Source organism: Acinonyx jubatus, chromosome B4 (assembly GCF_027475565.1).
Source record: "Acinonyx jubatus isolate Ajub_Pintada_27869175 chromosome B4, VMU_Ajub_asm_v1.0, whole genome shotgun sequence".
Lineage (NCBI taxonomy): Eukaryota > Metazoa > Chordata > Mammalia > Carnivora > Felidae > Acinonyx > Acinonyx jubatus.
Genome location: NC_069387.1, coordinates 129,812,358 through 129,833,213, shown reverse-complemented (window position 1 = coordinate 129,833,213; position 20,856 = coordinate 129,812,358). Strand labels below are relative to the sequence as shown.

At 49.6% G+C, this 20,856-nt stretch overlaps 3 protein-coding genes across 10 annotated transcripts in view; 1 reads left to right on the top strand and 2 right to left on the bottom strand.

Annotated features, from left to right (window-relative positions):
* Positions 1-997: 997 nt before the first annotated feature.
* Positions 998-3,062, bottom strand: TOMM22 (translocase of outer mitochondrial membrane 22). Its single transcript, XM_015079169.3, has 4 exons — positions 2,904-3,062; positions 2,539-2,657; positions 1,943-2,060; positions 998-1,732 (listed from the first exon to the last, which is right to left on the bottom strand). The coding sequence occupies exons 1-4, from the start codon at positions 3,018-3,020 to the stop codon at positions 1,658-1,660; spliced, it is 429 nt and encodes a 142-aa protein (XP_014934655.2). The 5' UTR covers positions 3,021-3,062; the 3' UTR covers positions 998-1,657.
* Positions 3,063-8,495: 5,433 nt separating this feature from the next.
* On the bottom strand, positions 8,496-16,422 carry CBY1 (chibby family member 1, beta catenin antagonist). 3 transcript variants are annotated; one of them, XM_015079171.3, is made up of 5 exons: positions 16,330-16,422; positions 13,212-13,327; positions 10,702-10,807; positions 10,497-10,615; positions 8,496-9,006 (listed from the first exon to the last, which is right to left on the bottom strand). In XM_015079171.3, the coding sequence occupies exons 2-5, from the start codon at positions 13,287-13,289 to the stop codon at positions 8,926-8,928; spliced, it is 384 nt and encodes a 127-aa protein (XP_014934657.2). In that variant the 5' UTR covers positions 13,290-13,327; positions 16,330-16,422; the 3' UTR covers positions 8,496-8,925. The 3 variants fall into 3 exon arrangements, with proteins under 3 accessions (XP_014934657.2, XP_026926531.1, XP_053082783.1); XM_027070730.2 differs by lacking the exon at positions 16,330-16,422 and adding an exon at positions 16,119-16,303; XM_053226808.1 differs by lacking the exon at positions 16,330-16,422 and adding an exon at positions 16,027-16,166.
* Positions 16,423-16,613: 191 nt separating this feature from the next.
* FAM227A (family with sequence similarity 227 member A) overlaps positions 16,614-20,856 on the top strand; it is a 76,821-nt gene continuing 72,578 nt past the window's right edge. For 4 of the 6 annotated variants that reach the window (XM_053226799.1, XM_053226800.1, XM_027070719.2 and 1 more), the window contains exons 1-3: positions 16,614-16,954; positions 18,095-18,185; positions 20,196-20,429. In XM_053226799.1, the coding sequence (XP_053082774.1) occupies positions 20,288-20,429 (142 nt within the window). In that variant the 5' untranslated portion in view covers positions 16,614-16,954; positions 18,095-18,185; positions 20,196-20,287. The remainder of the gene's footprint in view (positions 16,955-18,094; positions 18,186-20,195; positions 20,430-20,856) is intronic. The other 2 variants (XM_053226796.1, XM_053226797.1) reach the window with 2 other exon arrangements.

Here is a 20,856-nt window from a genome sequence, read left to right as displayed (position 1 = left end):
TGGTGATGCGTCAGAAGAAACTCACTACGATCCTCAGCCATCTTTCAGAGCTGTTTTGTGCTTTGGTCCAACCTCTCCCCTCAAAAATCCAGACAAAATATGCACTCCATTTGGTTCAAAATCCTGAGGCACTTTTCAATTTACAAAAACTAGACTTAATCTGAGGAATCCTGATAAGTACAAGTTTTCGTTACCAGCCCTGACAAATGACTAGCGTTTTTCTCTGGTTAACAAGATCAAGATCACATAGCAGAGGGGGCCTGTTAGACTTGAATTCAGATCCATCATTTCCTGTGTGGTCTGGCACAGATTATCCAACCTCTCTGTGACTCCTTCCTCCTCTGTAAAACAGAACTACCACTACACCCTAAATTATATAGCATCATTCTGATAAACAATATACACATAAAAGGCTCAGTATTGGTAATAGCACATTGCTAATAAAAATTTACGTCGAATACAAAAACTGCAAGGTTCAAAGGCAGGGGTATAGTTGGAATTCATAATCAGCTCGTCTCAGCAATTATTTTTAAAAGGACCAAAAAAGTTCTATTTGCCACCATTCCCTTCCTAGAGCAGAAGTTAGTAGTAGGTCATTCCCTACAAACCCTTTATAACTGTGTATCACTGTAGACCGTACAAATACATGGACCCAATCCTTTGTTGGTGGATCTGAACACGATTGCCTGAATTCAGGACCAAGATTACTATTCTGAGGTTTCTGGGGTACCTGGCTGGCTCAGTCAGAAGACCATGTGACTCTTCATCTCGGGGTTAAGTTCAAGCTCCCCGTGGTTGGCTGTAGAGATTACTTAAAAAATAAAATCTTTAACAACAACAACAAAAAGAGGTTCCTAGCCCAAAATGAATCATGTTTTCCACTGTTGGGCCTCAGGGGTCAAACTGTCACACAGTGGTGTTAGCTTCGGAGAGGAAATGCAAGGGGCAGTCGAAGGACGTGATCTCAAGGTGTGTATCACAAGTACATGGATGACACTTTCTGTCGGAATCATTTTTAATATTTAAATACAAAAAGTGAGCACTTTTTTCTTTTTTGGACACACACACACAGCTCTCTAATAGCCAAAACCGGCAGAGAAAATGAGCTCTTCTCTGCCCTCCACAGTCTCCATCCCGTGGTCGAAGCTGCTGCCCAGCCCTCCCTCCTTTCCACCCCAGAAATTCACAGTGGCTGCTTTACACTGCAGCTGTAACGGCATTATGTACTTCATACTGTGTGCATGTCCCTTCCCAACATCCCCATGCTTAAAAACAAAAATGGTCAGGGGTGCATCCTTCCCAGTGGCATCGGTTCCTTTGCCACAATCAGATAGTTGAGATCTTCCGGTCACGAATGATTTAGTGATTTAGTGAAAGGGGGGGGATGGCCAGAGCTGGAGTAACCGTCTGCATTGCTGCACTCTGGTATCAGAGTGAGGACAGAAGAAATGGGACAGCGTGGAGGGCACAGCTGCAAGTTGGGAGTCTCCGTGACACACTGGGGAGAATTCTCTCCAGGTTTAGATAAATCAATGTGCCAAAGTTTAAAAAAAAAAAAAAAAAAAGGAAAAGAGAAAAGAATCCAAATCATCAGCAGTTCAACACTATTGAATTTTCAAACTCGTCCCACCAAGACAAGTCATAGAGCAGTAACAAGCTAGAGCTTTCCAGGAAGTGAAGGTAGAGCCCCTGGCATTCCGCCTGAGAGCCCTGTGTTGGGCCCTAGAAGTATCTGGAAAAGAAAAGGAGAGGTGTAAGGCACCGGAGGAGCCTCCGGATCGCATTTTCCCTCTGACGGGGCAGAGGAGGTCTGCAAACACTGACGATCACGTGGGCACCTAAAAGAGCATGGGCTGGATCCCAGTCTCTACCCACGGGTCTACCCAGGTTTGGGGAAAATCAACACCTTGCACCGCCGCGCAGGCAGAGGCTCTGGGCTCACCTGCCGCTGCTGCAGTTGCTGCTGCTGCTCCATTTGCAACTTCTCCGTTTCGAAGACAACAGGAAGGACCAGGATCATGAAGGAAGTGGTCCCAATCCACAAGGCTGCCCTGGAAAACCTGCAGACAGGGTGTGAGCGTGACAGCAAGACACAAACACAGATGTGTTCTTCTTCACCAAGAACGGCCCAGTAACCAAACCTCTCCCACGCCAATGTTTTTGAAAGGCACGTTCTTTCCCCAACACGTGCACCACACTCGGACCAGAAACAGGACGGGCAGTTCTGCCGGCTGTTTACCTAGCGAGAGCCGTTCTAACACCCTCCTGAGTTCTTACGAAGCTACTTCTACAACACATTAATTACCTCACGTAACGTGAAACGATCCTCACAACGACCCTGCCCCACAGGAATCGCCACTTTACGGAAGAGTTCGTGGAGATCAAGAAAGGTTAAGAGACCAGTCCAAGGTCACTCACTCAGTGATCTAGGTGGCAGGTTGGCCTCCAGCCCCGCTCTGCTACTTCCAAAGCCCATGTTCATTCACAGCACTTCGGTCACCCCAGGCACACCCCAACGTCTTTGCCCTCGGACCTTACCTGTACATTTTTTGAGCCACAAAGACGGAGAGATCAAAAGTGGCTCCAGCCGCGGACCGGACCCTCTCTGGGAACATCTCCGTCAGACCCCACAGTCTCTCCGACAGGGTCTCATCTAGCTGTGGTGGAGGCGGCGCGGATCTCGATCGAAGCAATGGCAACCACCCCCTGGAGCTAGGGCAGCCCGCTCCGGCCCACTGGGGGCCCTAACCCCGCCTCCCGGAGAAGACACCTCCCCTCCGACCTCTCCGGGCTCCGCGACGCGCTTTCGCCCGGATCCCGCAGCACGCGGAGCTCACACCCCCGTGCGGGCCGCTCCCGGCCCGTAACCTTGCACTCCGCCTCACACCGCAGGGCCCCAGTACCTCCTCGTCGTCTTCCTCCTCCAGCTCCTCCTCAGTCTTCTCGGCATCGCCTTTCGGAAGCAATTCGTCCGGGGACAGGGGCGCCCCAGGGCCGCCAGCGGCAGCGGCGGCGGCCATGGCTGCAGGGGGACACCGGAAGCGGAAGAGAGGAGGCGAGTGCAGCACCACCCCCTCCCCGGCGGACAGAGCTGCTCTTCCGGGAGCCGGAGGCTGAAGTGCTGGGGAAGAGCGACACCGTCTGGCTGGCGGACTCCACCGGCTTTCGGCCAAGGAGGCAGCGGCGACTTCCTAAGAAATACCTGGGAAGCTTGTTCAAGGACAGGGTCGCGGTGCTTCCGCGGTAATTCTTTTCATTTAGAGTGGGCCCAGAAACCTGCACTTCAGTAAGCTCCCAGGGGGTCACACTGAGACAAACAAAAAATCCAGCTTCGTTTCCCTGAGGGGTGTGTTCTTTGGTAGGAGTTCGATACTTGAAGGTTTTTATCGATCTGTTGTGAAAACGTCAAGTGAACAGTACCAATGTACTGAGACAAAGGCAAGAGTTACCATTCAAATACACATTTAAATATGTGTGTGTGTGTGTGTGTGTGTGTGTGTGTGTGTGTGTGTGTGTACACTCATCTGCTTGGCTCAACAACCCACTGAGCCATGTACTGTCATCATCCCTGTTTTAAGAAACGGGGAAGTTGAGGCTCAGTACAGAGTTGCTGGAAGTCTTTCTTGAGGATAGATTTCTAGGAGGAAGTTTGCAGGCCAAAAAGTATGAACATTTAGCATTTTGGTAGGTATTAGCTGACCGTCCTCAAAATTAGATCATATACTTACCTAATTGTAAATGGAAGTGTCCTTTTCCCCACAATGTCCCCAGCCTTAAGCGTTACCCGTATTTTAATTTTTTGCCTTTATGATGGATTAAATACTTCTTTTTATACTGTGCTGCACCTTAAATACAAGGGTAGTAATTTGATACACACTTTAGCCAGCTGACCCCGGAATCAGAGAATCTCAGGACTGGACGGTCCAACTCTCTGTCTGATGCACGATGTTGTCCTTTGTCCCGTGCTTACGTAATGAGGGGCAGGTAGGTTTGCACTTCCTCCCCTAACAGGCCTTGGTCCTTTTCATCTTTGAGCGAGGGCAGCACTGACTACAAAAAGCTTTTATGTCTCAAAAGGCTGCTTACTGTATTACTCCATTACATAAAGTTCAAAAACAGGCAAAACCAATCTATGGTGAGGATTAGTGATTCCCTTTGATTAGCTCAGAGGGGGGAATATTTGGTAAGGGGCAGGGGGGTGGCTTCTGGGGTGCTGGTAAAATTCCATTTCTTGATCAGGGTGGTGTTCGCATGGGTATTTTCATTTTGTATTATCGATACTTACGAATTATGCTTTTTTGCATGTTAAAAATACTTAAAGTTGGCTAGCACTATGTAAATGCAAGGGCAGCTTGAGAGCCCAGTACCAATGGCTTTTGATTCTCTTGTGGCTGTTTAGGAAATGCTGGAAGATCGATGCTCTCAAAGGCAATCTTTTTTTTTTTTCTTTTTTTTTAAGTAGTCTCCACACCCAACCTAGGGCTTGAACTCATGACCCTGAGATCAAGAGTTGCATGCTCTACCAACTGAGCCAACCAGGCACCCCTAGAGAAGGCAATCTTACGTGGAAGGTACAGGCATTAATGCCTCCAACTGGAAAGTCGTAATGCTAATGTGGAGAAGTTTTAGGAAAACTTTAACCAACTAATTTTGTTTATATTCACAAGAACAATACATGATTAAAAAAAAAAAAATCTATGTGCGGCACCTGGGTGGCTCAGTCAGTTAAGCTTCCAACTGTTGATTTCGGCTCAGGTCATGATCTCACGGTTCTTGAGTTTGAGCCCCACGTTGGGCTCTGTGCTGACAGTGTGGAGCCTGCTTGATCGCTCTCTCTCTCCCCCTCTCTCTCTGCCCATGTACTCACTCACTCTATCTCTCCCACAATAAACGTTAAACATTTTTAAAAAAACACCTATGTTTAAGAATAATAAAAAAAAAAACCTTGGGAGTAATTTTATCTCTGCAAAGGGATAAGCAAAAAGGGAGTCATGCCGTGCAGAGTGTTCAGAGCCCTGGGAACAGATGAGATGGTCTAGAAAAGGCAGAGTGAGAAGGGAAAACAAAGGCCAGGATCCTGTGGGATCAGACATTTAAAGGTACAGTGAAATCACGGACAGTAGACAGGTGGTTGCCGGGGGCTGGGGGAGAGGAAACAGAAACCCATAACCAAAGAGTTAACAGGGCAGCCAAGGCAGCTGCAACTTCTCCCCAAACCTGCTTGGGGGTGCTCAGAATGCTGTCTGCCACCATGTTCCTGTACGATAATAGTCATGCCACGATGACCGAGTGGTTAATTTAGTCGTTTCACAGGAACTCAGGGTTTCGTCAAGAAGCCAGCTAGAACCAGTCAGGACACTGACCTCCCCTTGGAGCCCAACAAAATGAAATTAACCTTCCCCTACCTCCTAACTTCCTTTATCTGATTTTGAGTCACAAAGCTCCTCTCTCCTTCCCCTTACCCACACCCTTTTCTACTTGCCTTTAAAAAATTCCTGGCCATCCTGCTTCAGGGAGGCCGACTTGAGGCTCATTTTCCCATCTCCTCACGTGGCTGCCTCGAGAAAAACCTCTTGCCTCCTTGCCCACTAGAGATCTATCTCAACGATCAGCTTTGCTGCACATCGGGCACACGAACTTGGGTTCAGTTACAAAACGGAGAGTCACTGTTTGATGGGTACAGGGTTTCAGTTTACAGGCTGAAGTGTCCGGAGATGGGACGGCGCTGATGATGGCACGCGATGGATGTATTCAGTACTGCTGAGCTGTAGAATTAAAAATGGTTACGATGGTAAATTTTGTTATTTTGCCACAATAGAAGAAAATTTAAAGACAAGCAGAAAAGCAGAACTATCAGGGGAAAAAAGGGGGGGGACCTTCTTCCCCCACCTCATGAGGTTCAAGGCGCTGCTGGAGAGGAAGAAGAAGGGTCGGAGAAGGGTGGCTTCACTGAAGGCTTCAAGAACTGCTCAGAATCAGCAAAGAAGACAGGGTGAGGACGATGCCAGGCCAGGGGTCACCGTCGAAGAGTAACGCACAAGTACAGGTGCTGACGAGTGAGTGTGGATGCCCCATGCAGGCACAGAGTGACTCTGCCACCCGGATGGAGAAGGAGATGGGGTGTTCTAGAACCCCAGCCTCCAGGTCCTCTCCTAACCCATCCCTCAAGTCCACGCTTTCCGTCTTTCCTGTTTCCATCCCATCAGAATTTGAAATTGGTAACAGTTCTTTATGTGGGTCAATGGACGGGCACAGATCCCTTTGGGAATCCTAGAAAAGCTGGAAGCCCCTCCCGTAAAAAATACCCCTCAGCCCCTATCTGTGCGATAGTGCAGGTGGGGGCCCCTTGCGAGGCCTCAAACTGTACCACTTCCTCTGATTGCCCCTAATCCTGCACTTGCTCCCTCAGGCCCCCAGAGCTCTCGCGAAGCTCCTCAGTAACAGCTCCCCCTAACCGGACACGCAGCCCAGAAAGTCCCAGAAGTTGCTGTAGATCACAGGGGATACCGTCAAATAGACAGTACTATTTCTTTGGGTGTCCCCCAAGTAGCAGATTTGGTTAATAAAGGCTTCGAAGGAGGAAGAATTTTAACCAGAACCTGAAGGATGGATCTGACTAGAAAGATAAGAACTTGACGGGGTGCCTGGCTCGCTCGGTCGGTGCAGTGTGCAACTCTTCAGCTCAGGGCTATGAGTGCAAGCCCCCTGTTGGGTGTAGAGATTATTTAAAAATAAAACCTTAAAAAAAGGAAGGTAGGGACTTGAAAGAATATAGCACCTCGGCGAGGAAAAACACCAAACACTGGTGGGTGCCACCTTCAATTCAGTCCAGAATCTGACCACTTCACCTTCTCTCCTGTCTTGTCCCAGCCTGGCCCCCTTCAGTCTGTTTTCTCCACACAGAAGGCAGAGGATCTGGCCAGAGGATTAAAAAAAAAAAAAAAAAAAAAATTGATCGTAACACTCCTCTGCTCAAAACCCACCAATGGCTTATTTGCCTTTTCACTCAAAATAAAAGTCCTTGGGGCTCCCGGGTGGCTCAGTTGGTTGAGCATCCGACTTTGACTCAGGTCATGATCTCACAGCTCGTGGGTTTGAGCCCCATGTCAGGCTCCGTGCTGACAGCTCGGAGCCTGGAGCCTGCTTCGGATTCTGTGTCTCCCTCTTTCTCTGCCCCTCTCCCGCTCACACTCTGTCTCTCTCTCAAAAATAAACATTAAACAAATGAAAAGTCCTCCTTCACTGCAGAACGGTCCCACATAGTGATTCCAACCCCCTCCGGCGCCAGTGGGGGTGCAGAGGGGGACCCACATCACTGACACCCAATCCTGCCCCTCATGATTCCCAAGGTTTCAGCCTGGGCTCCGTCCCTTCCAGCTGTGTCACCTTGCCGGACTCGTTTCTTCATCTCAGAGCAGGGGACGATGACACACTTGAATCCTGAGAGTTAGCAACGGGCTGTCTGGCACCAAAGGCACTCAGGAAGTGGTTGCCAACGATGCTGCCCTAGGAAATGCCAACCCCCAACTGCTCCCAATATCTGCACCTGGAGACTTACACCCCACACGTATTTGTAACCTCCCTTAATTTTTTCAGAGTTCTCTCCTATCGGAAAGTAAGGTTTATGGGCTGGAGCTTCTATCCGTCTCCCCTAAAGCTGTTCCTAAGGGTGGGCTGTGGACAGCAGCCTCCAACAGAGGCTGTGCCCCACCCGGCCCCTCCCTTTCACCGGGAGCTAGGAGTCCACAGGCTCCCACGCTTCTGCTGTGCGATCCCGGACCGGTTTCTGAACCTCCTGGAGTCTGGCTCCTTACCTGCAAGGACACATGCTGATGGTCCCTGCTTCGAGGGGCTGAGCAGAGGAGGAAATGAGCAGGGGCAAAGTGCTGAGGCCTGTCCTAGGCAAGTCACCGGCTTTCAGAAATTATTGACCATAGTGGCCATCCCCAGTCTAAAGCCCTGGACTCTGTCCGCGTCTTGGCGCCCTCCCCTTTAACTGTGGAGCTGGGTTCCCTCTCTCACTGACTCCCTCCTCCAACCAGAGCAGCTCACACGGACTTGGGTGCAAATTCCCACTCTAGGAATGCAGCCTCCCACCCCGACCGCTCGGTCCCTGCCAGGTCCAGGCTGGTGGCAAATCTCTGAAGGGCTGCAGCAGAATTTGGGCAGGGACACCGCTTCTGTTCCAGGTCGGCCTCTGCCGAGGCCCGGGAAGCTGGAGCGCCTCTCCTGCCGTGGTGGCATTTCCCCACAACTCAAACATTCGGTCTCTGGACGGCAAAACAGAGGCTTCGACTCCAGGCTCTATGTACTTCTTCAAGAACTGCTGCTTTCATTTTTCAGTCACTTTGGCCACACAGATTACATACCGGCATTTAATTTTCAGAAAAACGTGTAAACAGGAAAGTAGCACAAAAATGCAGTGTTGCCCGTGGAAGGCTGGTGCTGGCCACTGACAAGCTGCAGCCCGGAGAGGCTGTGGATCTTCAAAGGACGAAGCGAGTAGGCCCGGGGGAGGGGGGGGGGGGCGCGGAGGACCAGGGGAGCTGCTCATCCAAGGGCCCTGAGGCAGGACTCTTTAGAACTGGTGCCACACCCCGGACACCAGCCCAGCGTGAGGGGGGAGACAATGAACTCCAGCCGCTTCGGCCACAGCATCAGTCCGGTGAGGGCGAACCTGGGAAGGCGCATTCGTACGTGGAGTGACTAGACAGCATCCCAGGGTTCATTCCTAGGACTGCCCTGGCCTGGAGTCCTGGCTTCCACCAGTGTGTTCCCGCTGCCAAACCGAGGGGGCCGGTGCCTTCCGGCCCCATGATAGGACACTGTGGGCCACTAGTTCGGCTAGAAAAACCCCTCAGCCCCATCCACCTCCTCTGATCGGTGGGCTTCTCCCTTTCCTCCTAGCGAATGTCTTCAGGGTCTTCATTTCCTCCTGCGGCTGGTGCTTTTCAGTTCCTCCAATTCCTTCTCCATCAAGTGGGACTCGGCGGTGGTTTCAGAGAGCTGAAAGTGAGGCAGCGGACAGTTAACCAAGAAGGACCTTCCGGGGCTGTTGCAGGTTTGCGAGGGCAGCTCTGTGCGGTGGGGAGAGCATCCCTACCCTCACACGCCACTGACGGCCCCCATGAGGGGAACCCCTTTGTACCCGGGCAGAATGCAACCCCTGACAACCCAGGGCCTCCGGTACTGAATCACAGTCCACCCTCTCCACATTTTGGTCACCTAGGATTGCACCAAGTTCACTGCCTTGAAGACGGCAGGCCTCAGGGGATGAAAAAGGCACACAATGGACCATTCTAAGGCTAAAGAAATAAGAGTCTGAGTAGCTTCTGAGCTGTGGCTCCCATAATGGTGATCAGGGGGGAAAAAAATGCCCCAAAAAGAATGCCACTTTTCTTACTAGGGTCTTTCAGGGGGCTTGAGAAAGCCCCTGAGTACAAGGTGGAAGACATTCAAGACAGGGACAGAAACTTTACTCTCCACAGTGGAGGTTGGCTTACCCTGAAATAAGAGTGGCCCTTCTGAGCAATACACTATTGCAGGTGCTTGTGTGATTAACTCAGCATGAGGCAGATCCTATCATTGTGCCTATTCGACAACGAAACTAAGTTTCTTCACACAGGGCAGGTAAACAACACGCTGAAGTCACATGGCCAGTGGTGGAGCCGAACAAGGAACCAGGCAGGTTAGCTCCAGAACGCACGCTCTTAACCGTGACAGCAGAGGCGCGCCTGCCTCCCGGCCAACTTTCACAACTTTCACCGGCACCCCCAGTCCCAACAGCCTGCGGGGTTTTTAGCAGCCACAGGAAACCGACACTAGCACAGAGCGGGCCCCTCGGCAGGTCTGACACTCACTAATGCCCGCTGGATATGGGACAACTTCGGGCCACGAGCAGACGGTCCTTCTTCCTGGAATGCCCTCTTCCCACCCTCCAATCCTCCCTTGGTCCTTCTACATTCAATTCAAACATCCCTTTCTGTGACACCCTCCTGACTGGATAGAATTACTTTTGCTTGTGCTGGCGCCAGGCCCTACGCACACTCCAATTGTTACTCTTGCCCCCAGGCACTGTCATTTTGTTTCTTGTCCATCTCCCTGCGAGACAGTGAGGCCCTGAGAGTAGGGGCTCTCTCATTTATATCTTTGGATTCAGGGGCACCTGGGTGGCTCAGTCGGTGGGACGTCCGACTTCGGCTCAGGTCAGGATCTCGCGGTCCGTGAGTTCGAGCCCCGCGTCGGGCTCTGTGCTGACAGCTCAGAGCCTGGAGCCTGTTTCGGATTCTGTGTTTCCCTCTCTCTCGGACCCTCCCCGGTTTATGCTCTGTCTCAAAAATAAATAAATGTGAAAAAAAAAAATTTTTGTATCTTTGGATTCAAAGCAACTTACCTGGGCAAACTGGCATTCCAAAGGAATCAGCTGGATGGAATGACTCTCCGTGGAGCCTCCCCAAAAGGAAAGCCTACGCGCCCCTCCCCATCACCCTCCTCACCATGTCCAGCAGGATGTCCACCTTCAGCCGCAGGAGGTTGTTCTCTTCCTCCAACTGCTGGTTCCGCCTGCGTAGGCGCTGAGCCTCCCTCCGGTCCACACCTCCGCTAATCCCCATCTCTGGGGAAGGACAGAACAAGCAGTTAGTTACGTGGGGGCTTCCTTTCCACAATCTTGCTGGACAGAACGGCAGGAAATCAGCCCACCTGCTATCCACTGGCCATTTTCAAACTTCAGGCTTTGCCCTGCCAGGTTCATAGTGGGGGTTCCATAGTCAAGGCCCAGCTCCACCTCCCGGGTTGACCGGTCCAGCTGTGGACAAGACACTGCATGGAGGCTTCAGGAAGCACACGGGGGACCCCAGTCCCAGTGACTCTCCTGCTAACTGTATTTGTATCCCAGCAGCTAACTTCCTTTTTCTAATCCTTACCTCGCACACTTCGTAACTTTTTGTTAAAAGTCAGAAAATCCGATAAGGCACAAAACAACAAAAACTTTTATTTATTTTAATAAATTAAAAAAAAATTTTTTTTGAGAGAAGAGAATGTAAGCGGGGAAGGGACAGAGGATTCAAAGTGGGCTCTGCGCTGACAGGCTGACAGCGGCGAGTCCGATGTGGGGCTCGAACTCACGAACCATGAGATCATGACCTGAACTAAAGTCGGACGCTCACTTGACTGAGCCCCCTAGGAGCCCCTACTTTTTTTTTTAATGTTTACTTATTGTTTTTGAGAGAGACAGAGAGAGAGAGAGAGCGGAGATCCGAAGCAGGCTCCTCACTGACAGCACAGAGCCCGACACGGGGCTCAAACTCACAAACCCGTTGAGATCATGACCTAAGCTGAAGCTGGCCGCTTGACCGACCGAGCCATCCAGGCGCCCCACAACGAAACCTTTTAAACTCTAAGAGGGAAGAAACGTCCCACCTTATTGTAAGATACAGGTTTTCTAGAAAAACTACATATATCGAAATTTGAATTATTTGACGTCTACTTGGCACTTAATGGTTTTAAGAAATCCTACCATACATTTTTAATAAAGTAGAAAATCCTTTTTAAAGGTTAATAAGCCCCAAGGTGATCACTTGCTCACCATGGGGCGCTACAGGTCACAAAAAAGGCATGAAATGCTAACACTCAACCAGCAGTCAGTCATAGGTGGTCTGTAACATGGTTTTCAAAGTTTCTACGACTCACTCAGCAGCCACGCCACGCCAGGACTAGGCCGAGGGATTCCAAGGTGAATGTGACCAGCCCCGCCCTTGAGGAGCTGCTGTCCAGAGCTTCCACACAGCCTTGAATGACACTAACGGTGGCAGAACATCATCCTTTGAGAATGAGTATGATTCTTAGACACAACTAAAATGGATTCTTGGCTAAGTCCTGGGAATAAACTGAAGGCAAGCTGGCTAGTGTCATTTGGAGCCCGAATCACGATGAGATTGACTGTCTTACTAGGTTCTTGAACACGCTCTGACAATGATTTCCAAACAGGACTTAAAAATGTTCTTGTTCTTGGTTTTTCTTCTTGTTTTTTAATTCTTTTTAATGTTTATTTATTTTTGAGAGAAACAGAGCACAAGGGGAGGAGGGGCAGAGAGAGAGGAAGGCACTAAATCCGAAGCAGGCTCCAGGCTCCGAGCTGTCAGCACAGAGCCCGATGCAGGACTCGAACTCACAAACCACGAGATCATGACCTGAGCGGAAGTTGGACACTTAACCTAAGACTGAGCCACCCAGGCACCCCATTTTTGGTTTTGTTTTAAAGTTTATTTATTTGGGGGCACCTGGGTGGCTCAGTCAGTTAAGTGTCCAACTTCGGCTCAGGTCATGATCTCACGGTTCGTGAGTTCGAGCCCCGCTGTGCTGACAGCTCAGAGCCTGGAGCCTGCTTCGGATTCTGTGCCCCCTTCGCTCTCTGCCCCTCCTCTGCTTGTGCTCTCTCTCTGAAAAATAAACAAACATTAGGGGTGCCTGGGTGGCTCAGTCAGTTAAACGTCTGACTTCAGCTCAGGTCATGATCTCACAGTCCGTGAGTTCGAGCCCTGCGTCGGGCTCCGGGCTGACAGCTTGGAGTCTGGAGCCTGCTTCAGATTCTGTGTTTCCCTCTCTCTGGCCCTCCCCCTTTCATGCTCTGTCTCTCCCTGTCTCAAAAATAAACATTAAAAAAAAAGAAAAAAATATTAAAGATTTAAAAAATTAAAAATAAAATAAAAATAAACAAACATTAAAAAAATTTTTTTTAAGTTTATGTATTTGGGATGCCTGGGTGGCTCAGTTGGTTGAACATTTGACTCTTGATTTTGGCTGGGGTCATGATCCCAGGGCTGTGGGACTGAGCCCCCCATTAGGCTCCACAGAGCATGGAGTCTGCTTGGGATTCTCTCTCCTCTCTCCCTCTGCCCCTCTCCCCTGCTTGCATTCTCTCTTTCTAAAATTAAAAAACAACCAAAAAAAATTTTTTATTTATTTAAGTAATCTCTACATCCAACATGGGGCTCAAACTCACAACCCTGAGATCAAGAGTCACATGCTCTTCTGACTGAGCCAGCCAGGAGCCCCAAGAGTTAAAAAGGTTTTTAGCAATAGCAATAATATGAATTAGAAGGATGTCTTCCTTACAAGGGTGCCTCTGGAGGACGACACTTTCCATCAGGGACCAGGCTTGATGTTTCAGCCACACTGCACACCGGGATGGGCCCAGTAGTGATACTCACATTATGCAGATTGGAGAGAGAAGCAGATTTCCGAGGGGGCGTCTTCTTGGGACTGAACGTATTTCCAAAGAGAGGCATCTTTGGCCGGATGAAGGAAAGGCCAATGCTCCCTTCTCCTAGGGTCAGGAAAAGTCATGGGTACAAACAGATGAGTCGACCTTACGCCACTGTGGAGCCCGATGCGGGGCTCCATCCCGCAACTCTGGGATCATGACCTGAACCCAAATCAAGAGTCAGACACTCAACCCACTGAGCCACACAGGCACCCACACTTTTCATTTTCTCTAGGTGGAGACATAAGATGCTACAATTTTTTCAGTTAGGCAAAACCTAGGAAATTTTTATTTTCTTTTTTTAGAGTTCACTTATTTATTCTTTGAGAGAGACAGAGAGAGAATGCATGCACAAGCAAAGTAGGGACAGAGAGAGGAAGAGAGAATCTCAAGCAGGCCCCATGCTCAGCAAAGAGCCCAACATGGGGCTCAATCTCACAACTGTGAGCTCATGAGCTGGGCCGAAATCAAGAGTCGGGTGCTTAACCCACTGAGCCACCCAGGCGCTTCAACCTAGCAAAATTTTGAATGTGTATACTTTTTGGCCAGCAAATTTACTTCTAAAAGTTTGTCCTCCACAAAGAATTGGACAGGTACAGATAGATGTTCCCCACTGTTGGGGCGCCTGTGTGGCTCAGTCAATTAAGCATCTGACTCTTGATTTCAGCTCAGGTCATGGTCTCATGGTTCTCTGGCAGCCCAGAGCCTGCTTGGAATTCTCTCTCCCTCTCTGCCCCTCTCCCATTCTCTCTCTCTCTCTGTCCAAATAAATTTAAAAACTTAAAAAAAAAAATTCCCTACTGTTGGTAACAGTGAAAAAACAGAAACAATCCAAAATGTCTACCAATGGTTGGTACAGCCAAATACATTGTTGTGTTCTTACAATGGAATGCTACAGGGCAAGTAAAAACAACGAGGCAGCTGTATATGGACTGACCTGGAAAGAACCCAACATACTCTAACATTAAGAAAGCAAGCTGCAGGGGCACCTGGGTGGCTCAGTAGGTTGAGCATCTGACTTGTGGCTCAGGTCATGGTCTCATGGTTTGTGGGTTCGAGCCCCACCTCAGACTCTCTGCTGTCAGCAGGGAGCCCACTTCACATCCTCTATCCACCCCCCTCCGTCCCTCCCCTGCTTGCACTCTGTCTCTCTCTCAAAAATAAACATTAAAAAAAAAGAAAAGCAAGCTACAGAACAATGTGTATACTATGATGGTATAAGAGAAGACAGAAATAAAAAAAAAAAGGCAAGAATGTAGGTGTGCACATTAAAAAAATAGAAGAAAATCGGGGCACCTGGGTGGCTCACTTGGTTAAGGATCCAACTCTTGATTTCAGCTCAGGTCATGATGTCAGGGTCATGGAATTGAGCCCCATGTCTGGCTGTGTGCTGGGTGTGGAGCCTGCTTAAGAGTCTCTCTCCTTCTGTGTCTCTCCCCCTCTCTCTCCCTGCTTATGCACTTTCTCTCTCTCTCTTAAATAAATTAAATAAAACAAAACAAAATAAAATCTGGAAAGATACACCAAACTGCTCAATATGCTTAATGTGGGAAGGGGAATGGGATGGCTGGCTTAAGTGACATTGTCATTTTATAGGTAAAAAATGGTCAAGTGGTGGCAATTCCATGTTATAATATCAAATTAGATTAAAGGAATATATTTCTGGATTTAATAAATTACTACAATGGTAATATATTCATGTGTTAATTATGGAAAAAAAACAAAAGAACAAAAAACAGCTAAAAGGCAGCACCTGCCCTTCCAAGCATCTGGAGACATCTGAAAAAGGAAAAATACTTAGCCAAGTTGTTCTTGCAAAGCCTCCAGTCATGCCTGAGTGTATCACTTGGACGCAACTTGGAGTTCCAGGTCTGGCTCTGCCCCTCAATTGCCTGCTAAACCCTAGCCAAGTTACTTTATTTCTCCGGGTTTTACCAGGAGCAATTCCCTCACAACCTCATCCATTCTCATAACCCTTAAGCAGAGAACGATCATCAATATACTACAGATGAGGAAAAGGAAGAATCTGGTGGAGCTGCCTTTTAAGTCAGTACCAATAATCCACGAACAACTTTGGCTGAGTCCCTAGGATCCTGGAACATTAGTGTGGACCCAGAAGTTCCAGCTGACCCCCGTGGCCCAAGGCAGCTGTCTCTCTAGTGAAACTCCCTGGGCAGAGAGGGCTCAGCTCTAAGGAAGTGAAGGAAGAGCATCTGGGTTCCAGTCATGGCTCTGCCACTCAGCCCCAGTGGGACCCCAGAACTTATCTTCTCTGCCCCCGCCTCCCCCCCCCCCCCGGCTTCTTTATTTGTAATCAGAGATAACAACAGTTACCCACTTACAGGTTGTTATAGTGTGTTCGTGTTTATAAAAAGCTGTGAGCATTTGATATTCACAACAACCCTGAGAAATAGATGAAGTGAAGTATGTCCCAGGAAGTATGTCCCAGATCTGTCTACAGATCAGAAAACGGAGGCTTAGAGAAGTAACTCGCTCCCAATCACGCGGTGGGAAGGTGGTGGAATTGGGTTTCAAATAAGGTGTACTCCTCTGCGCCGATGACAATAATCACTTCATCACTGGGCAATGCTTTACAGTTTGCAATGGACCACAACATACACTATCCTATTTTTACCTAACAAGAAGGTGAGGGGGCAGTTTTTGACTTTCATCGGATTCTCGAAGAGATATGCGTCCCTCAAAGATTTCAGAGCCGCGCCGCGCAGATACTCTGCCACCCGGGGCTGCTGGACTCAACTAGCCGTAGAGAACAAACGTTCACACGCACGCCTTCATCTAACCCTCTTCACAGCCAGCCGGTTGACGGGGAGGAACTACCACCCCGGTTTCTCACCGAGGAAACCCGCTCCGAGAAGTGCGGAGACCGGCCTGGGATGAACCCAGCCTCCGCCCCCTGTGCCGCGCCCTCGGGCCGCTCCAGAGGCGGGGAAGCCCCGGGTCCCCTGGAGCACGCCCGGGCGTCCCATCCCTCCTCGGGCCCTGGAGCGATGCCAGGCTCAGAACAGTCGCGCCCCAGGAGCCAGGGACAAAACGCAGCCAGATACCTGCCGGAAACCGCCTGCAGAGGCTCGCGTCACCCACCGCGACCACGGCTCCCGGGATGCTCCGCCCCCCACCCGCGCGCGCACGCGCAGCCCCGCCCCGGCCTCTACCACCGAGAGATAGGGGGGTGCCCGGCGCGGCGGGGTGTCCAACGGGAGCCTCCGCGAAGCATCAGAAACACTTGAGGACTGCCCTCGATACATTGAAGACAATCCACGTGGGGGAATGTCTCCTGGAGTCATTTCCATTCCCCGTGCGATAGGCTGGGACGAGGAACTACACTCTCCCTCCCCACAAGCCCATTGGTCTGGTCTCCCCGACCACCCGGGACCATCACTGTGGTAACGGCGTCTCGCGGACGCAGCGGTGGCTCACTACGGTTCCATTGTTGTGGGAAGGGTGGCAGTGGTGACTGCGCCTGGCGTTGCCTGGGGAACGCCAGGACTCACAGTAGCAAAATGGGCCTCTCCCCGACGCCCCTCCTCCTCCTCTTCCTCCCCGAGCACAAAGCAAAGGGCACCCCTTCCTGGTGGATGTCGGGTGTCCCATCCAGAACTTTGCGGGGTCCCCTGAGGGACCCGTGGCGGAACCGGCCCCAAGTTCGTCGGATTTCGCCTATGTCTTCAGGTAAGACGCACAGAAGAAGGACGATGATCCGCCCTGCCCACTTCCGCAGACTGCAGTTTCCTGACTCTCATCAGCTTTTACGAGCAGGGGAAACTGAGGCCAGGGACCGCTTCAAGGTGGCACAGTGAGCAAGGGCAGAGAACTACTCGAGAATCAACTCCAGATGCCCTGAAGTCCTAACAGTGAACTATTGGTTCCATTTGAAAAATAAAGACACTCAGAACCATTCAAGGGATGTTTATTGGGTGCCTAGCGAGTGCACCCAGTCCATCCATCCAATGAGGGGCAGAACCCAGGGGTCTCTGGCTCCAAGTGCAATTTTCTTCCAACTACACCTCAGTGTATTAAAAAGGGGAGAGTTCCATGTCCTAGAACCAAGACCTGCACAGTCTAATCCCGCACGACCCAATGGAAACATGATGTGGGCCACGTATGTAATTGAGAATTTCCTAGTAGCCATATTTTAAAGATTTTTAAAAACCAGGTTATAGGGATTCGAACATTTTATTTAACTCGTATGTCCCAAATATTATCATTTCAACATATGATCAGTGCTTTTACATTGATACTGCTTCAGCTTTTAAGTTTAAAGTAACTAAAATCGGGTGCACCCGGGTGGCTCAGTCGGTTGAGCGTCCCGACTTCAGCTCAGGTCATGATCTCGTGGTTCGTGAGTTCAAGCCCCGCGTCGGACTCTGTGCTGACAGCTCAGAGCCTGGAGCCTGCTTCAGATTCTGGGTCTCCCTCTCTCTCTGCCCCTCCCCCACTCATGCTCTGTCTCTCTCTGTCTCAGAAATAAATAAACATTAAAAGAAAATTAAATTAACTAAAATTGAAATTTCATTTCTTCAGTCACACTAACCAGATTGCAAGGGCTCAGTTGTCACATGTGGCTAGTGGCTACTGCGATGCACAGGTCTCGCCTTTTCCTGCCTTTCTACACTTGCTCCCCTCTGCTTGGATGGTATTTCCCCATCCCCTTTATCTAGTTAACTCCTGCTCTTCCTCCAAGCTTGCCTACATCCTTACGTAATCTCAGCTCATCTCACAGCACTGCGTATGTTCCTTCAGAGAGTGGTCACAGTTATCATTCACAATTATTTATATAATTGTTTGATTACCGCATGTCTCCCCTGGCAGACAGAAGTCCGTTAGAGGAGGGAGCAAGTCTGGTTTCGCTCACCACCCTGTCTCCAGGAAGAACACACCGCTGGCTTGTGTCGGGCACTCAGTAAGTAGTCCGTCATTGCTGAAGGCAAAACTGAATCCTGATTCCAAAGTCAGCATTGTTTTAACGTATTTAACATGCTTAAAATTGTTTAACGTGTTAACTTTATTTAAAAAAAAAATTTTTTTTTTCAACGTTTCTTATTTATTTTTCGGACAGAGAGAGACAGAGCATGAACGGGGGAGGGGCAGAGAGAGAGGGAGACACAGAATCGGACACGGGCTCCAGGCTTCCGAGCCATCAGCCCAGAGCCCGACGCGGGGCTCGAACTCCCGGACCGCGAGATCGTGACCTGAGCTGCAGCCGGACGCTTAACCGACTGCGCCACCCAGGCGCCCCTGACGTGTTAGCTTTAAACACAGGGCATTCGCACTTCGGCTGGCAGGATACTTGCCACATGAGAGCAGAACGTTTGCTTTTCTCCTGCCCCAACACCGTGCAGTGTTGTTCATTCCATGAAGTTCGTGGTCTCCCCCATCCGTTTTTCCTCCCCAAGTCGTGGCGGTAAAGACTTGTCGTATCTCAGAGAATACCTAAAAGGGTATGATGGAAAATTCAGAAGAGAACGGCATGCGTATCTTAAACATTCCTTTTAAGGAGCATAGTAATAGTCAGTTCTTCCATTAGGCATGAGTAAGAATGTTAAGTTAAAGCAAGAGCCTTCTTGACAGCGTTGCCCTAAAAGCCTGCTTTTCAGAGAACATGCTATAGTTTTCCAGTCATGCTGGGGAGTGAGTAGGAGGAAAACAAGGAGCCCTGCAGTGCACCTGCTTCCACCTTACCCCTCTCCCCCTTGCCTACATGGCTTATGGCTGGGAGCAGGAAAGAGGAAGTAGTATTGACGTGGGCCTGGGACAGCCTTTCCTGCAATCCAGCTGACTTGGGACAGCCCCAGGCCCTGATGGATAGCTTCTCTGGACTAGAAAGAAGCGTGGTGAATGAGTCTAAAATGGAATCAAATATTGAGTGTGCCGAACCCCTAGGGAGCAACTTGCCTGATGGAAAAAGGTGTGGAAGCAAATAATTCCCGTTCAGAATTGTAAGTGCTGTAATGGAGAGATGAAAGCAGAATCCTGAACTTTCCAGAGGAGGGGCGGTCACTAATGGCCTAGAGTAATTCAGGAAGGTTTTCTAAAAGATGTGTCACCTGGGATGTGCATTGGCTAGATGGAATTGCGTGTGTAAAGGCATAGAGGCCAGCAGCATAGCACAGCAGGGACGAGGAGCAATTTCAGAGGGGCGGGCATATAGGATGAGTGGTTGCGTAGAAAAGGGCAGAGCAGAAGGCATCAACTGAAGAAGAGGGAGAGAGGATGTGATGAGAGGGGCCTTGGTTAATTTTCCCACTAAACTACCTTTCCTCTCTCCTTCCATTATGTATGAGCTTCTTGAGGGCCGATCTGAGTCTTTACTTCCTTAGAAACAGGCCTATGCCACCAGGCTCAGGATATGGAAGATCCACAAATAGTAGAATGAACTCCTCGTTAATAAGCAAGGATCCAGGAGGGCAGTCCAGCCGGAGTGTTCTGAAGGCAGGAGGAAGAGTAGTGATGGGGCCAGCATTCTGGGAGGGGGCAGAAAGCCTCAGGTAGATCACCAGCTTCATGCTGAGGAGATAGACCCAGTATCATAGAATCAGAGCAGCTGAGAGCCGAAAAAGGGTCTTAGGAATCTAATCCAAATCTCTGACTTTGCAGATGAGCCTCAGAGAGACAGGAATTTGATTTCCTTTCTGATTTGGAAACTGATTTGCTGGGTGCTCTGGAGCCCTGGCCTTTCCAACACTCTAGTCTCCTTACTGTAAAAACTAGAACAGCTTTCTTGGCAAACAGGGCGAACATCGACAGGCCAGAAAAAGTTGATGTGTCTGAAATCCTCAGTCAAGACGGGCGTGTCAGATGAAGGCCTTTATCCCCCGTGTCGCAGGCAGCATGCACCTTGCCATCAGCCCTGCTTACCAGACGAGCATGGTTGTGCTTTCTAAGGTGGTTCTATGGTATTTGTGATTTCCAGGAGGCTGGCTGAACAGAGAACAAGATCGGAGTGGGAAATGAGAGATTCTTAAGTGGAAACGTACTGTTTGTCAGTTTACGAGAAACTGGATCATGGCTTATTTCAGGAACATAGATACCATCAATGTCACTGCCTTGCCAATGGTGCCAGTAGACGAGCACCTGACTGTCTCCCTCGCTGCGCGGAACGCGATGAAGAATGCCGCAAGGAAGAATCTGGAAGACAATCCACCCTGTATCCTTTTATGGTGCCGTCCACAATCCAGACCAAATACACCTGCTGCAGACCTGTAACCAGGGCTTGTGTCTGTGACACACGTTATTAGCTCCTTTCCTTATGTGCTCATTGATTTTTTTCAATTAGTTAAGCCCGACCTATGCTCTAAAAGAATTTGAGACTGTGAAGGGTTGTTTGGTTTGAATTTATTTTACTAGGATAATTGGAAAGGGCCCCAGAGGAAGAAGTACTGGAAATATTTGTTGACATATTCGTTGAAATATCTTCTGTCTTCCAAAGAATTATAGTTATAGGTAGCAAATAAGAAGTCATGGTGAAGCCCTCGGCCCTCAGATAAGTGAGCTTGAGACCCAACTTTGTTGGGGCGCCTGGGTGGCTCCGTTGGTTCAGCATACAACCTTGGCTCAGGTCACAATCTCACGGT

Coding starts and splice junctions, on each gene's coding strand:
- CBY1 (XM_027070730.2), bottom strand. CDS start 16,251: ATGGGACGCCCGGGCGTGCTCCAGGGGACCCGGGGCTTCCCCGCCTCT. Junction 10,808..13,211: donor CTCTCTCCAATCTGCATAAT/GTGAGTATCACT, acceptor TCTTGTCCACAG/CTGGACCGGTCAACCCGGGA. Junction 9,007..10,496: donor TGGACATCCTGCTGGACATG/GTGAGGAGGGTG, acceptor CCTCACTTTCAG/CTCTCTGAAACCACCGCCGA.
- TOMM22 (XM_015079169.3), bottom strand. CDS start 3,020: ATGGCCGCCGCCGCTGCCGCTGGCGGCCCTGGGGCGCCCCTGTCCCCG. Junction 2,061..2,538: donor GTGGCTCAAAAAATGTACAG/GTAAGGTCCGAG, acceptor CCCTGTCTGCAG/GTTTTCCAGGGCAGCCTTGT. Junction 1,733..1,942: donor AGCAACTGCAGCAGCGGCAG/GTGAGCCCAGAG, acceptor TTTCTTTTCCAG/ATACTTCTAGGGCCCAACAC.